The sequence below is a fragment of the Sapajus apella genome, unplaced genomic scaffold (genome assembly GCF_009761245.1).
Source record: "Sapajus apella isolate SASKATOON/1434 unplaced genomic scaffold, GSC_monkey_1.0 scaffold33, whole genome shotgun sequence".
In the NCBI taxonomy this organism is placed as follows: Eukaryota; Metazoa; Chordata; class Mammalia; order Primates; family Cebidae; genus Sapajus; species Sapajus apella.
The window spans coordinates 8,427,059-8,444,041 of record NW_022436973.1 but is presented as its reverse complement, the minus strand read 5'-3'; the positions used below and the strand labels follow the sequence as shown (position 1 = coordinate 8,444,041).

The window sequence follows — 16,983 nt, the reverse complement described above, 5'->3', positions numbered from 1 at the left end:
CTCACTACTCAGGAGGCTAAGGCATAGGAATTGCTTGAACCAGAGGGGAGTAGGTTGCAGTGAGCCAAGATTGAGCCATTGCATTCCAGCCTGGGTGACAGAGTGAGACCCTGTCTGAAAACAAAAATAAAAACACCTCAGTTTTCTTCATTCCTTGTTGATGTACATAAATGTTGTTTATAAATAGTTTTTTTTTTTTTTTTTTTTTTTGAGTCGGAGTTTCGCTCTTGTTACCCAGGCTGGAGTGCAATGGCGCAATCTTGGCTCACCGCAACCTCCGCCTCCTGGGTTCAGGCAGTTCTCCTGCCTCAGCCTCCTGAGTAGCTGGGATTATACTATGTGCCTACTATTATCACTTAAAAATATTTTTGACTGTTTGTATTCTGGTTATTAGCTATGTGGTTCTTGGCAGAGTTTCCTATGCTTCCTGAGCTTCAGTTTTCTCATCTATAAAATTAGGATAATGAATATATACTTTGTAAGACCATAATGTCTTAAACATTAAATGAGATTAGTCCAGTCCCTGATACATGAATGGCATTTACTAAATACCAGCTTTCATTTGCTTTCTCTTTAATGGTCATTTATTATTCTATTGTATTACTACTTGTATTACTAGTTTTCATCAGTTTGTTATTGTTGGGCTATTGGGTTGCTTCCAGTTTCATTATTATAGTGTTGCTATAAATACCTCTTTAGTACTCACTTTTTTTCTTTGTGATTATTTTCTTTAAGTCTATTCCTCAAAGTTGAGATAGCAGAAAAAAGGGTATAAGAAGTTTTATGGCTGGGTGTGGTGGTCCACACCTGTAATCCCAGCACTTTGGGAGGCCAAGGTGGGTGGATTGTTTGAGCTCAGGAGTTTGAGGCCAGCCTGGGCAACATGGCCAAACCCTGTTTTCTACAAAAAACAAATAAACAAACAAACAAACAATGCGCTCCTGTAGTTCCAGCTATTGAGGGGCGGTGTGGGGATCACTTGAGCCAGGGAGATGGAGATTGCAGTGAACTGAAATCGTGCCACTGCATTCCAGCCTGGGTGACAGAGTGAGACTCCAAAACTAAAAAAAAAAAAAAAAAAAAAAAAGTTTTATGGCTCTTATCATGCATTGCCTTGCTATCTAATAAGATTGTGCCAATTCTTACAATGCCACTATTGTATAAAAGTGTCTGTTTTCCCAGGGCCACCCAGACGTTGGGCTTAATATTTTTTTTTAATTTTTGCTAGTTTTACAGGTATGAAATGGCATCTTGAGGTTGATTTAATCTGGATTTCTTTAATACATCACAAGGTTGTACACTATGTGATTTAACTTTCAATTATATTCTGTCTTATACATTAAAATATTTCATGTGTTAATCTTCTCTCTCCAACTAGATTGTATAAACTCTAAATTGTATAACCTAAAATAAATGACTTAGCTTCTGTGAATTTAATTTCTTATGAAATGAGGGGGTGATAATCTGTAAGGTTACTTCCATTGTTATGGTTCTAATTGCTTCTCTCTTTTTTTGAGAAAGAGTCTCATTCTGTCACCTAGTCTGAAGTATAGTGGTGCAATCTCGGCTCACTGCAACCTCTGCCTCCTGGGTTCAAACGATTCTCCTGCTTCAGCCTCTTGAGTAGCTGGGATTACAGGCGCCTGCCACCACATCCTGCTAATTTTTTTTTTTTTTTTATTTTTTTGATTTTTAGTAGAGACAGGGTTTCACCGTGTTTGCCAGGCTGGTCTCAAATTCCTGATCTCAGGTGATCTGCCTACCTCAGGCTTCCAAAGTGCTAGGATGCTAGGATTACAGGCATGAGCCACTGCGCCAAGCCTCCTCCAACTCTTGATTCAGTACTCAAAATATCCTAAAATCTCTGCATTCATATGGCTTACCTTTTGAGTACATTTTCTGTAGAATAGCCAGGCAGATATTTTAAGAATATAAATTTGATCATGTCACTCTGGTGCTTAAGGCCATTCAATGGATTTTCATTGCTCTTGGGATATATGCCAAATTCCTTATTATACACAGAATTACATGATTTGCCCAGTTTATGCATCAATTCCTCATATTCTTTCCCTTATTCTCAGTGTTTCGGCCTCAAGGAGTTCCTCCTAACACATACTCTTGGTTCTCTCCCATCTCAGAGTAGTCTCTTTTCTTCATATGGGAGTGGAGAAAAACTTCTATTCATGTTTTAGATTTTAGCAAAAATGTCTCAGGGAAGTTCAAATCTTGACTTAGTAATTGTGTAACCTTAGACAAGTTATTTAACCTCTATGATTCTTGATTTTCAAGTTTATAAAATGAGAAAAGCCTTCCTTTTAGAGTTGTTGTAAGGACTAAATTAGATAATACGTATAAAAAACTTAAAGAAACATTTGGCACATAGTGAATAATATTTATACAAGTAGAAGCTGGAGAAGGAGATGCTCAATATATAACTGCTGAGAGAGAATTCACAAATTAAAAGAAGAAAGAGATGGTCATTGAAGGTTCTGTGGGTAAAGAATTTCTTCCTTTCACTAATTACTTTGTTTTAAAAGTCACTTTCATCTAGTTAGATAGATGAAAAAAAATTGTACTGATTTCAGCAGAGCTCAGTGGTGTGTACCTATAGTCCTAGCTACTTGGGAGGCTGAGGCAGGAGGATAGCTGAGTCCAGGAGTTCAAGACAAGCCTGGGCAACAGCAACAAAAAATTACTGATTGCCTATTTTGTGCTAGACATTGTGCCAGTACTAGGTGGTTCTGATTTTAATAGATGTTAAAAAATGAGTAGGCAGTCTTGAGGACAGAGGGAAGAGTTTGAGTTGAGATTTAGCCCAGGGCAATAGAAGACGGGTTAGAAGAGTGGTAGGTGCTAAGATTAGACAGGTAAAGAAGGGACCCAGGTGATGGGTCCTAGGGTAGAGAAATTGTAACTTCGTCCTGGGTATAAACTGGTAAGCCTTCTGAGGCTAAATATGTCTGAGAAGATTAATGATATCTGGGCTTCCCTTTCTGTTGCAGAATTCTGGGGAGACATTGCCAAGGAATTTTACTGGAAGACTCCGTGCCCCGGCCCATTCCTTCAGTACAACTTTGATGTGACTAAAGGGAAAATCTTCATTGAGTGGATGAAAGGAGCAATTACCAACATCTGCTACAATGTACTAGATCGAAATGTCCATGAGAAAAAGCTTGGAGATAAAGTTGCTTTTTACTGGTAAAAATATCTATCTTATGCTTGATGGCAGATAAAAACACTCACTTGATACTTACAACAACCCAGTAGAGTAAGCATAGTGTCATCAACTTAATGTCTCAGGTGAGGAAAAATACCTCAAGGAAGTTACATGACTTCCTTCAGATCACGTAACTAGTATGTGACAGAGTTGACAAAGCCAAGTGATCCGACTTCTAGTCTAGTGTTCTTGGCTTTGCAGTTGAAGAGGAAGAAGGGACATTGGCAAATGGAAGAGAACAGGACTGAGTAGCTTTCTTCCTAATTCTTGCTTTGGAAGACAAGTAGTATTGGGTTTTTCACTATTGCTACTACCACTATCATTATCATTATCTTTTAATGAGCTGTGTGCCAGAAACTGTGCTTAAGTGCTTAACAAATATTATCTCCTTTGATGCTTACAATAATTATGAAAACACTATTTGTTTTCTTCACTTTGCATAGGTAAACTGAAATTATGAGAAGTCAAGTGACATATCTGAAGTGAAACAACTAGCTAGAAGCAAGGCTGATATTCAAACCTAGGCAGTATAATTACAGAGCTTACTCTTAACCATGACAGTCTATTATTCCTCTAATTTCTTATCTTGGCTTCTAAACAGCTTTGTAAAATAGTAATTCTTAGTTTCATTTTACAGGTGAACAAATGAAGCATTGAAGGGTTGTATGGTGAATAAGGTCATATAAGTGGTAGAGCCAGGATTCAAACTCAAGTCTGTCTGACTCCTTGCTTGTACCACTAGACCATGCAGCTTCCCCGGCAGGAAATTTCTAAGACTGCTTCTCCCAGGAAGAAGCAGTCTAGGAGATAGCTGTCGAGGAGATAGTACTATACTGAACCCAAATAGGACTTTGAGTTCCAGTAATTGGGGTATTGGTTCTGCCTATGAGCACTCAGAACTGATCTACTTTTTGTTTTGTTTTGTTTTGTAGGTAGGATCTTGCTCTGTTGCCCAGGCTGGAATGCAGTGGCACAATCCTGGCTTACTGCAACCTCTGCCTCTGCCTCCCCTGCTGAAGCCATCCCCCCATCTCAGCCTCCTAAGTAGCTGGGACTATAGGCATGCACCACCACGTCTGGCTAATTATTTGTTTTGTATTTTGTATTTAGTATTTTTTGTAATGATGGGGTTTCGCCATGTTGCCCATGCTGTTCTTGAACTTCTGAACTCAAGTGATCCACCTGCTTTGGCCTCCCAAAATGCTGTAATTAGCATGAGCCACTATGTCTGGCCTGATCAATTTTTTGAGCTAGCCAATAGGAGCAGCTTGGATGGTTCATGGGAGAGTTAAATTGGAGCTCACACAATATCTTTGCCTAGTTTGTGTGATATAGTGAGAAGAGCCTTGAGGAGACAGGAAAATTTAGGTTCTCATTCTAGCTCTGTCATTAACATGCTGTATAACCACAGAAAAGGCATTTAGCTAAGAGTTTCTACTTCCATAAAATAGGGATAATAATTCTATCCTTGTTTTTCTCATTAGGTTGTTATAAGAATCAAACGAGATGATGTTATAAAAGCACTTATTTATTTATTGGAAAACACTGTACAAGTGTGCGTGCTCTGTTATTATATTACCATTGCTAAGTTGGGGGCTACTTTGCCACAGAAATTCACTGTCTGTTGTGTCTGTTGAGACTCTCTTTAGCTTTTGCTCTAGAGCTTTATGCTTGGGCTCCAGCCAACGCTTGGGCTCATTTCCTAGGCTCTTTAAAGATATTCAAAGGAGGCTGGGCATGTGGCTCATGCCTGTAATCCCAGCACTTTGGGAGGCTGAGGCAGGAGGATTGCTTGAGCTCAAGAGTTTGAGACCAGCCTGGGCAACATAGTGAGACCCCATCTCTATTTTACAAAAAAGAAAGAAAGAGGCTGGGCATGGGGACTCGCACCTGTAATCCCAGCACATTGGGAGGCCAAGGCAGGTCGATTGCTTGAGCTCAGGAGTTTGAGACCAGCCTGGGCAATGTGGTGAAACTCTGTCTCTATATAAAAGACAAAAATTAGCTGTGCATGGTGGTGCACAGCTGTAGTCTTAGCTACTCAGAAGGCCGAAGTGAAAGGATTGCTTGAGCCCAGGAGGTGGAGGTTGCAGTGAGCAGAGATCACACCACTGCACTCCAACTTGGGCAACAGAGCAAGATCCTCTCTCAAAAAGTATTAATAATAAAAATAAAATAAGAAAGCAATAAAAAAGAAAAGAGAAAAAAGTATTTTCAAAGGAAATGCCTGTATCTGAATTTGTTCCCTGGTTTGAAAGAACTCAGGTGCCTAATGAAAAACAGAATATACAGGCCAGAGTTTTCAATCACTGGAGAATTTTCCAGAATCCTGAGGCCCTTTCTTTCTAGAGACACCAGTTTCCCTTCTACCCTTACCTGAACAGGCTCTGGAGAACCCCTCTTTCCCCATCTGTAAAATGAGAGAAGTAGACTAGATCAGCGTTTTCCAAAGAATGCTTCAGGCACCACTGATTACTGGAGATATTAGTAGGGAGCTTCTTAATTCATAAAATGATTGAGGCTGAGAAACACTACATAAAAAATTGCCTTTGTGTGAGATTCCCAATATATATTGGCATAGTAAAGTCTCCAAGAAGTCCTACATTAGAGATACCTGATTAATTTTGTTTAACGTAGGATTTCCCGAATTTATTTAAGCCCCAAACACTTTTTGCCAGCATGCTATTAATACCACAAGAAGCAGTATCCCATGGGACAGCCACTGGGGAAGCACTGGATTAAATAATCTCTAAATTTACTTCCAGTGCAAAATTCTGTAACTCAGTAACAAGGCATCCTCGCTTCATTTTTACATTGGTCTCTCCCTCCACAAGAATTGTTAAAGATATTGGATACTCAGGGCTGCATTAGGCATTATGAATAGACAGGTAAAAAGGCAGGAGACAAGTACTATTAAGCAATTATTATTTAATTATTTTATGTTTATAGTAAAGCAAAAGCAAAATACAAATTAATCACATTTTATTATAAGAAAGTAAAGTGCAATATGCCAGATATGGTTACTTCCCTTTGTTGTCTCTATATTTTTAAATGATACACTTATACTGCTGTTCTTAATCATTTTTAAAGAAAGTATTGATTTCTTACTATAATAGATGAGAATTTGGTTCTCATATACCTCTCTAACTTCCTTCTCTCTTCTTCTCAATATAATTACAGTTGTTTTCTAGTTAATTTAAAATCAGTTACATAAGAATAGCATACTATGGTTATATTTCCTTTTACGTTCAGATTTTTATTTACTCTGAAGTTAATAATTGCTTACCAGGCCAGGTGTGGTGGCTCATTTCTGTAATCCCAACACTTTGGGAGGCCAAGGTGGGTAGATCACCTGAGGTGAGGAGTTCAAGACCAGCCCGGACAACATGGTGAAGCCCCGACTCTACTAAAAATATTTTTAAAAATTAATGCCATTTCTTACAATTTTTAAAAAAGAGAGAGAAAGATATATATATACATATATATAAATTAGCTGGGTGTGGTGGTGCCCACCTGTAGTCCCAACTTCTTGGGAGACTAAGGCAGGAGAATTGCTTGAACTTGTGAGGTGGAGGTTGCAGTGAGTGGAGATCGTGCCACTGCACTCCAGCTTGGGTGACAGAGCAACACTTTTGTCTCAAAAAACAATAATAATGAAAAAATAATAATTGTTTACCTTTTTTTCTTGTGCTATTTAACCCTTTACCATATATTTAATATTTTCCAAATTCACTATCATGTAAAGTTCTCCTCTTCCTCCCAAAGTTCTCCCTCTTGGAGCTCACCTTCTTCCTGCTCTAATTCTTATTAATGCTTTTAAAAATGACACCTTTTCCATGGTTTGCTCCAACTGACATACTTCTTACAGAACCACATTATGGCTTTCTTCTTAAATTTATTCATTTAGATAGCTGTGGTGGCATTAACAAGCCACATTTGTAGCTTGTTTCTTGTTTTGGATCATGCACTGTATAGACATTGAAATTATCCACAAAGGAAATGGTGCTCTTAGGAAAGTACTCCCATGATCCAAAATAGAACCATATTAAGCAATAATGTGGCCTTTAACTTTTGCCTTGACACATTGCAAATATTCATGGAATAGTGGTATTTTTAGAACTTGAAGTGACTGTTAGAGTCCATTGAGGCCAACTGTCTTCAAAGATTGGTAGATTAAAAGACAAAGAAGCTAAGTGATTTGCCTAAGGGTTATACACCTGTTTGAAGATAGAACCAAGACTAATTTCCAGATATTATCACTGCTAGTCAACTTTTTTTTTTTCACTTATGGTACTACCTCCTTATTCTGGTAGTCTAGTACTTGGCTGTGACAGATAAAAAGAGAAATTAGTCTCATTAGCCAAATTGATTTAAATTAACTTTAAAGTATCAGATAAAATGTGTTATTAGAAGGCCAGGCGCGGTGGCTCAAGCCTGTAATCCCAGCACTTTGGGAGGCCCAGGCGGGTGGATCACGAGGTCAAGAGATCGAGACCATCCTGGTCAACATGGTGAAACCCCGTCTCTACTAAAAGTACAAAACATTAGCTGGGCATGGTGGCGCGTGCCTGTAATCCCAGCTACTCAGGAGGCTGAGGCAGGAGAATTGCCTGAACCTAAGAGGCGGAGGTTGCGGTGAGCCGAGATCGCGCCATTGCACTCCATCCAGCCTGGGTAACAAGAGTGAAACTATGTCTCAAAAAAAAAAAAAAAAAATGTGTTATTAGATTTAAATGTCCTAGACCCTAGTCTCATGGAATTTACATTCTATTTGGAAAGACCAAATAGATTGGCTGGGCATGGTAGCTCACATCATAATCCCAGCACTTTGGGAAGTCAAGACAGGTGAATCACTTGAGGTCAAGAGTTCGAGAACAGCCTGGCCAACATGGTGAAACCCCATCTCTACTAAAAATACAAAAATTAGCTGGGTGTGGTTCTGGGTACCTGTAATTGCAGCTACTTTGGAGGCTGAGGCAGGAGAATGGCTTGAACCCAGGAGGCGGAGGTTGCAGTGAGCCGAGATCACACTTTTGCACTTCAGCCTGGGCAACAAGAGTGAAACTCTGTCTCAAAAACAAAACAAAACAGATAATCTATATGAAAACAGCCTGGGCCAGGTTCTGTGGCTCATGCCTGTAATCCCAGCACTTTCGGAGGCCGAGACAGGCAGATCATCTGAGGTCAGGAGTTCAAGACCAGCCTGGCCAACAAGGCAAAACCCTATCTCTACTAAAAATACAAAAATCAGCCAGGTGTGGTGGGCCTGCCTGTAATCCCAGCTACTTGGGAGGCTGAGACAGGAGAATTGCTTGAACCCAGGAGGGGGAGGTTGTAGTGAGTGAGCCAAGATCATGCCACTACATTCCAGCCTGGGCAACAGAGTATGTTATTGGTTAAAGAAAAGCCATATGTAAATAAGGTTGGTTTTTGTTTTTTGTTTTTCCCTATATCATATTCGTCCAAAAAAACTAAATTAGGGTACTGTGCTGTACCAAAATGGTAATTATAACAGACAGTAACAGAATTACTGAATTAACAATGAGAAAGAGAGAAGTGTATCTGTTATGTGAATATATGCACCACCCTGGATACACAACAGAGTAGTAACCTGTGAAGCAAACATAGAATATCCTCTTAGATGTTGTTCCTCATAATGCACTGACAGAATTCACATAGCTCTTAATGAAACAAGATTGATGTACGTACATTTGACTTTATCTCACTGTCAGTTAACTGTAAAGTTAGAGAGAAAAACGAAAAAAAATTAAAAGAGTAGATACATGTGAGGGTTTGTTTTATTCTAAAAAGCTAAGACTTTAATTATAACCATTAACTTGCTGTGGGTTTATTGTAGTGATTTTCCAATGTTAATTATTCAGGATTTTTTGAACTGACTGAACTAACTTGGTATTTTTAAGTTGACTTTTTATATAAACTTTATAAACCTTTTATAAAAAGGAAACTATACCATTAGTATAAATGGAAATCATTTTATACATCATAACTAGCAGGTAATAAATTAAATTAAAAAAAAACCTGAAAAGAATTATGGGTCAGGCCGAGCATGGTGGCTCACCCCTGTAATCCCAGCACTTTGGGAGGCCGAGGTGGGCAGATCATGAGGTCAAGAGATCAAAACCATCCTGGCCAACATGGTGAAACCCCATCTCTACTAAAAAATACAAAAATTAGCTGGGCGTGGTGGTGCGTGCCTGTAGTCCCAGCTACTTGGGGGGCTGAGGCAGAAGAATTGCTTGAACCCGGGAGGTGGAGGTTGCAGTGAGCTGAGATTGCGCCACTGCACTCCAGCCTGGTGACTGGCGACAGAGCAAGACTGTCTCAAAAAAAAAAAAAAAAGAATTATGGGCCAAACTGCAAAGAGCTACTTACACAAATAGTTCACAGAAAGGAGAAAGCCTTATAGGGAGGCAGGATAACATAAAGATCAGGAGAATGTATTTTGGTGTCAGACTAACCCAGTTTGAGTCCTATTTTTGCCACTAATTAGCTATTGGTCTTGGGCAAGTTACTTAGCCTCTTTGAGGCTCAGTTTTCTCACCTGCAAATGTGGATAAAAATATCTTTTATCTCATGGAGTTGTCAGTTTTGTAGGATTAAATAATGTGTCAAATTCCTGGCACATTGACTGCACTTAAATATTAGCCACCGCAATTATTTATATTGGGACACTGAAAAGACCAGGCATGTTTAGAATAAAAGATTTATGCAGGGAACAATTTATTCATTCAATAAATAGTTACTAAGAACTTATTATATTCCAGGTACTATTCTAAACAAAGTTCTTGCCTTCATGGGGGTTATACTCCAGCTTAAGGAGACAGACAATAAACACAGAAACCATTAAGTATATGACAGGTAGTGATGAGTACTATAGAAAAATATAGAGCAGAGCAAGAGGAAAGGGAAGTGACAGTGCAGAGTGGGAGCTGATAAGAAAAGAACCTTTTAATAAAGATGACATTTGAGCAGAGATCTGAAGGAAATAATGGAGTGTGCCACGCAGATAGTTGGGGTAGGGAGGGGAAATGTTCCAGGTATATGGAAAAACAAATGTGCTGCTGCCTGGTGTGTTTGAAGACTAGCTAGGAAGTTAGTGTAGCTAAAACAGTGTGAGCTAGGAAAGAGAGTAGTATTGACATCAGCAGGATATTAGATCATGTCACATCTTAAAAGCCAATGTAGACTTTGGCCTTTTATTCACAGTGAGTTGGGGAACCACTAGACAGTCTTAAGCATAGATGTGACAGTGATTTGGCTTCTATTTAAGTGCTTTTATATTAAGAATAGACAGTAGAAGGGGAAAAGTAGAAGCAGGGAGACCAATTAGGAGGCTATTATAAAAATCCAGGTGATAGATTATGGTGATTTAGACCATAGTAGTAGTCATGGAGATGGTTAGATGTGGTCAAATTCTGGATCTATTTTGAATGAAGAACCCATGGAATTTGCTGACTTGGATTGGATATGGGGAGTGAAAGAGGAGTCAGGTTGTCTTCAACAGTGGATGAGGTCCAGGTATGGGAGATCTTGACTATTTTTGGAGATCTGTGAAAGGTTGTATGCAGGGGAATGTAGAAGTTACAGCAAATGTTAAGAGGATTAATTTGGATATATATGGAAATGGGAATGTGAAGCCAGAGAACAGAGTTTGTTATTCAGTCCTCAAATGGGATGCTGCTGGTGGGAATGGAATGGAACAATGAAATTCTAGAGTAATTTAGTAATTTTATAGTAATTTAATCTGTATAAAGGGCTTTGTGCTTGGCAAAAAAAAAAAAAAAAGTGTATTAGCTATTTTTCATTATGGAAAGAAACCAGCACAGGTAACTAGGCGTGTAAATGGTGGGGAGCTGGGGAGAAAGTGAGAGGAAGAGTCAAGGATTCTCTTAGTCCGTATAAACACTGCTCTTTTGAACACACATTTTCATCTGATCCAAGAGCTAAATTTGTCCTGCAAAATAAAGACTTTGGTTCCAACCCTCTCATACTGTCTTCGCCCTGGTGTGGCATATAAATATGTTAGCAGAGATGCATGTGTATATATATGAGAAAATGATCAGTGAAAAGGCATTGGGATAGTCATTCAGGGAGAGATGGTCAGTGAGGGTGTTAGAGGTAGCTGAAGGAGTGGAAGGGAGTTAGCTAGTTGAAGGAACACTGGAGGGCTGTCAGAGATTTGGGGGATTAAGTAAAAGGTTTATGAGGAGAGAGTGGAAAGAGTAGTGGATGGCTGATATTCTGGTCATTTATACTAGCTGCTCAATCTCTACTTTTTCTAGAAGTCCCTCGTACCAAAGCCCAAGACATTTGGTATAGTTGATTCTTTCCATTGTTTGCTTTGCTTTGGGTTGCCTTAAGGCTGTCATTATCTCTGAGCCACCTAAATCCTCACCCTCAGCTGAAATCACTACTGTTTCTTCATGCCTCTCACTATATTTCAGTCCTTCTTCAGGAACTGGCGCTTTTGAGAATAAGGCAACTTTAGGAGTGACCCTAGGACAGAAGCTGTGCTCTGTCCTACATCATACAAGGATCGTTGTATGCTCCTGAATATGAATTCCATAGTATGACATTTTGGAGCTCCCCAGATCCTTGTAGGTATATGTGTGAATGTGTGTATTTGAGGGCCAAAAAAAAAGAAAAAAAAGAGTCCCTACCTCCCCACATCACTGAAGTGAACTCCAGAATATGGACCTAGATAATTTAGAGGCCCTGAACATGAATGACAGGACAATATATTCTAGGGCTCTCATTTTCCATATCATCTTGACAAACCTCCTTGTCAAAACATGAGCTTGTCTCAGTTTCTCAACCATCCCCATCTTGTCAAATATACACACTATATCTGTATCCTCATTAGTTTCACAACAGTGTGTCTATTGTTTAAGATATACTTGGTAAAGAAAAACACTCATTTGAGAAAGATGACGTCAGACCATTCTCTTCCTCTCTCTGGGCCTTCCCTTTTAGGCATGGTGGGAGATGAACTACAGACATTCTGCAAGGTCTCTTTCATCTCTCATCTTCCAGAATTCTATGACTGTTTCTGAAGAGAGGAAGCAGTTTTTAGAAGTTCTGTTGCAATCTATAGTGACTCTGGTGACTCAGTAGGTGGGCTGAATTTCTGTCTAGATGGTAAGAAAGAGAGAGGATTTTGTTTATTAATTTATGTTTTTTCTATAATGATGTTGACACCATAAAGCAAGAATTTTAGAAGGTTTGGAATGAAGAGGCTGAGGACGGAGTCTGCTCCCCTTGCCTGAGGGTTGTTTGTGGCTGGTAGCATAGATACTCAAAGCTAATGGGAGATACTTGTTGGGAACAGTCTTTTTCCACTTGAATCAGGTGAGCAGATTGTGGAGGAGAGCTGGAGGAGTTCATGTTTAAGGTGGATTTCTAATCTGTTTCTCTCATTTCTCCCTGAGTTTTATGACCCTTGGCACTTTACAGAACTCCTCCCTAAAGTGGTAAAAATGAGATAAGTAGGCTGTGCTTTCCAAGTCACTTTTTTGGAAGTAGGTGGCGTATGAATAAGGAATGTATTGCTCTGAAGACTGTCTTGAGGCCTGTTTCAGCATCCTGAGCTCCATATCAGCTACTGAGTTTGTGTCTGGGCCAACTTCTTATACTGGTGTTTTTAGTAAACATTTAATGAAAAGAATGGCTTTGGTTAATGCCCTTTTCTAAGCCTTCATTTTCCCGCTTATAAACTGTTAGGGGTGTACAGGACACTTGCTTAAGTTACTTCTGGCACTGACCTTCAGAATTTCTGTCACAAATGTAGGGAACTGCCCTGATAAGTTCCCTACATTTCTGGGAGAAGTTAGGGGAGGGGAGGAACTGGCTTTCTCTCTTTTGAAGATACCAGGTTGTCAGATGGGAGCAGGGGTTCTTGCTTTATAGCAATCCCACATTTATAACAACTCAGAAGGCCTGGAGTTGAGGATGGGCCTTCCCCCATTTCCTAGATTTGGTTTGGTAGAGGTTGGGCACTGGTAATGATCTGCAGTGTCTCACACCTTGAACCTCTGAGAATTCAAGACTCAATTTCAGTCCTTAAAGGTCATTTGGTCCAGTTCCCATACAAATCAGGAATCATAGTACCGATATCCCCATCCCTAACAATCCTCATAAGCTCTCATTCTGATTCTGGATCATTCTGATTCAATCCCTACATCTCTACCTTAATACTCACTAGTTGGGCAAGTTATCTCACCTCTTTAAACCTTTCATGTCTGTAAAGTGGAAATAATAACAAGTTCTGTGACATAGATCGTTGTGGGGAATAATTGGAATAGCCTATATAAAGGGCTTAGTGCTTGGCAAAAAGTGTAGTAGCTATTTTTATTATTATGCCAAAGCCCCATACCAAAAAACAGGTAGCAGTGGGGCTGATCTGGTTAGATCACAGATGGGAGGCCTAGAGCCACGTTCTGTGGGCTTCTCCACCCTGTCACTGTGTTCCCTGTGAGGTGTGTGTCTGGAACCCCTAAGTATTTGCAAAGCTCGGTTTGAAAGCTCAGTTTGAAAACCCCTGATCTAGTCCGGTATTCTTGTTTTATAAATGAGGTGATACTGAGTCCACATTCTCAGGTTCCTCATATGATGTGGCTTCCTCAACAACAATGTCAGTCTCCCCTGGATATACTTTAGTTGGCCAATATCTCTCATTAAGTATTACAGCTATAGTCTGCCTTGACCAGGGTACTATTACCATTCTTTGACTTTACGTATCTAAGATTACATTAGCCTCATTGACAGCCACATATAATCTCTCATAATACTTAAGATTTTGCTTTCCTTCCTTTCTTTCTCTTCCTTCCTTTTCTTTCTTTCTTTATTTATTTCCTTCTTTCTCTCTCTCTCTCCCTCCCTCCCTCCCACCCCCCACCCCTCTTTCTCTCTTTTTCTTTCTCTCTCTTTCTTTCTTTTTCTTTCTTTCTTTTCTCTCTCTCTTTCTTTCTTTCTCTCTCTCTCTGTCTCTCTCTTCCATCCCTCCCTCCTCCCCTCCATCCCTCCCTCCCTTCCTTCCTTCCTTCCTCCTTCCTTCCTCTCTGTCTTGCTCTGTTCCTCAGGCTGGAGTGCAGTGGTACAATTGTGGCTCCCAGTAGCCTCGAACTCCAGGGTTCAAGTGATCCTCCCACCTCAGCCTCCTGAGTAACTGGGACCACGGGTGTGCACCGCCACACCCAGCTAATGTTATATTTATTTCTATTTTTTTGAGACAGAGTTTTGCTCTTGTCACCCAGGCTGGAGTACAATGGTGCGATCTCAGCTCACTGTAACCTCTGCCTCCCAGGTTCAAGCGATTCTCCTGCCTCAGCCTCCTGAGTAGCTGGGACTACAGGCACACACCACCATGCCCAGCTAATTTTTTGTATTTTAGTAGAGACGAGGTTTCGCTGTGTTGGCCAGGCTGGTCTCGTACTCCTGACCTCAGATGAGCTTCCCGCCTTGGCCTCCCAAAGTGCTGGGATTACAGACATGAGCCACTGCACCTGGCCAGCTTGGAATTTTGAATTAGAGAACAGACAAGAGAATATTGTAAAATCTCAGATATAGAAGGGCCTTGGACATATCTGTTATCTCCTTTTGGAATATAAAGTTTTCAGAACGGCCCTCATCTACGGTTCTAAGATCTGGTCTACTTATTCAAAGCCTTACGGTTTTACTGTTGGGAGCATCATTATTTTATTTAAATAAAATAAATACGACCCAGAAACTATTCACTCTGGAATACATTACACATGGAGTTGCCCATATAGAAAACATCTCTAGAGCATATGAACAACTGCCTGCCTTCCTTCCTTCCTTTCTTCTCTTTCTTCCTTTCTCTCTCTCTCTCTCTTTCCTTCTTCTCTCTTGCTTCCTTTTTTTTTTTTTTTTTTTTTTAAAAAAAAAGACTAGTCAAGTGCAGTAGTGAGAAGAGGGGAAAGAGTAGAACAAGGAGTTCGATCTGTAACTGACTGTGAACAATCAATTGAGATAACTCACTACCTTCGGACCAGCCTCTTCTCTCTCTCTTTCTTTCTCCCTCCCTCTCTTCCTTCCTTCCTTCCTTCCAACTTTCGACAGAGTCTTGCTCTGTCACCAGGCTGGAGTGCAGTGGCACTATTCCACCTCACTGCAACCTCTGCCTCCTGGGTTCAAATGATTCCCCTGCCTCAGCCTCCCAAGTAGCTGGGACTGCAGGTACATGCCACCATGCCCGGCTAATTTTTTGTATTTTGATAGAGATGGGGTTTCACCATGTTGGCCAGGATGGTCTTGATCTCCTGACTTCGTGATCCGCCCCCCTCAGCCTCCCAAAGTGCTGGGATTACAGGCATGAGCCACCACGCCTGGCCAAACACTTGCATTTCTAAGTGTGATTTTTTGACTAGAGACTAATTTTGGAAACTAATATTTGCTTTTTTTTTTTTGACCATGATATTTTAATACATGAAAATCTGTCCAAAGGAGCAGTCACAGAGGGTTCTTGTTGAACTTTAGTTTCAGAGCTGTTTTTGAGGATGGCTATTTGAGGTGTCCTCCAAACTACCAAATATAGTGAGTTAGAGAATCTGCCAGGCACAGTGGCTCACTCCTGTAATCCCAGCATTTTGGGAGATTGAGGTAGAAGCATCACTGAGCTCAGGAGTTTGAGATCAGCCTGGGCAACACAGGTAGATCCCATCTCTACAAAAATTTTAAAAATTAGGCCAGGTGTGGTGGCTCACGCCTGTAGTTCTAGCTACTCAGGAGGCTGAGGCAGGAGAATCACTTGAACCTGGGAGGCAGAGGTTGAAATGAGCCAATATCATGCCACTGCTTTTCAGGCTGGGCGACAGAGTGAGACTCAGTGTCAAATAACAATAATAATAATAATAAATTAGCTAGATGTGAGCCAGACATGGTGGCTCATGCCTGTAATCCCAGCACTTTGGGAGGCTGAGGCGGGTGGATCATAAGGTCAGGAGTTTGAGACCAGCCTGGCCAATATGGTGAAACCCTGTTTCTACAAAAATTGGCCGGGCATGGTGATGGGCGCCTGTAGTCCCAGCTACTTGGGAGGCTGAGGCAGGAGAACTGCTTAAACCCGGGAGGCGGAGGTTGCAGTGAGCTGAGGTCTCGCCACTGCACTCCAGCCTGGGTGGCAGAGCAAGACTCCATCTCAAAAAAAAAAAAAAAAATTAGCTGGGTGTGGTCATGCATACCTGTGGTCCCAGATATTCGAGAGGCTGAGTGGGGAGGATTGCTTGAGCCTGGGAGGTTGAGGCTGCAGTGAGTGGTGATTATGCCACTGCATGCCAGCCTGGGTGAGACCCTGTCTCAAAAAAAAAAAAAAAGAAAAAAGTTAGAGAATCCTAATATGACATCCAGATTTGTTAAAAATATTTCTAGTTGTTTTCACATAAGGAAAAAACTGACAGAAATATAATTTTATTTATATGGATAGCCATGCTCTATGGATAATCCAATAGCTTCTAGTAGCAGGTTTTTAAATTTTTATAGTTATTTATAGACATGTACCAGGGACTGTACTAGGTGCTTAGGCTATAGCAATAAATAAGAAATATTTGTACCTTGTCCTTATGAAGTTCACATTCTGATGGGAGCAAGATTTTTGCCTATAAGTTATAATTTTGTTCAAGAATGAAATGTTGGGAACAATGAGCTTTTCCTTATTTCTGTCAAGAGGGTGGGGAGGAGGGAGACATGTCTCTAGGAGCAAATGAATATACAAGTGCTTTTGTGATACT

General features: G+C 40.4%; 1 protein-coding gene across 4 annotated transcripts in view; it reads left to right on the top strand.

The window, feature by feature from the left end:
- Window positions 1-16,983, top strand: part of ACSS2 (acyl-CoA synthetase short chain family member 2) — a 52,158-nt gene that overhangs the window by 3,347 nt on the left and 31,828 nt on the right. For all 4 annotated transcript variants that reach the window (XM_032295166.1, XM_032295167.1, XM_032295165.1 and 1 more), the window contains exon 2: window positions 3,003-3,198. In XM_032295166.1, the coding sequence (XP_032151057.1) occupies window positions 3,003-3,198 (196 nt within the window). The remainder of the gene's footprint in view (window positions 1-3,002; window positions 3,199-16,983) is intronic.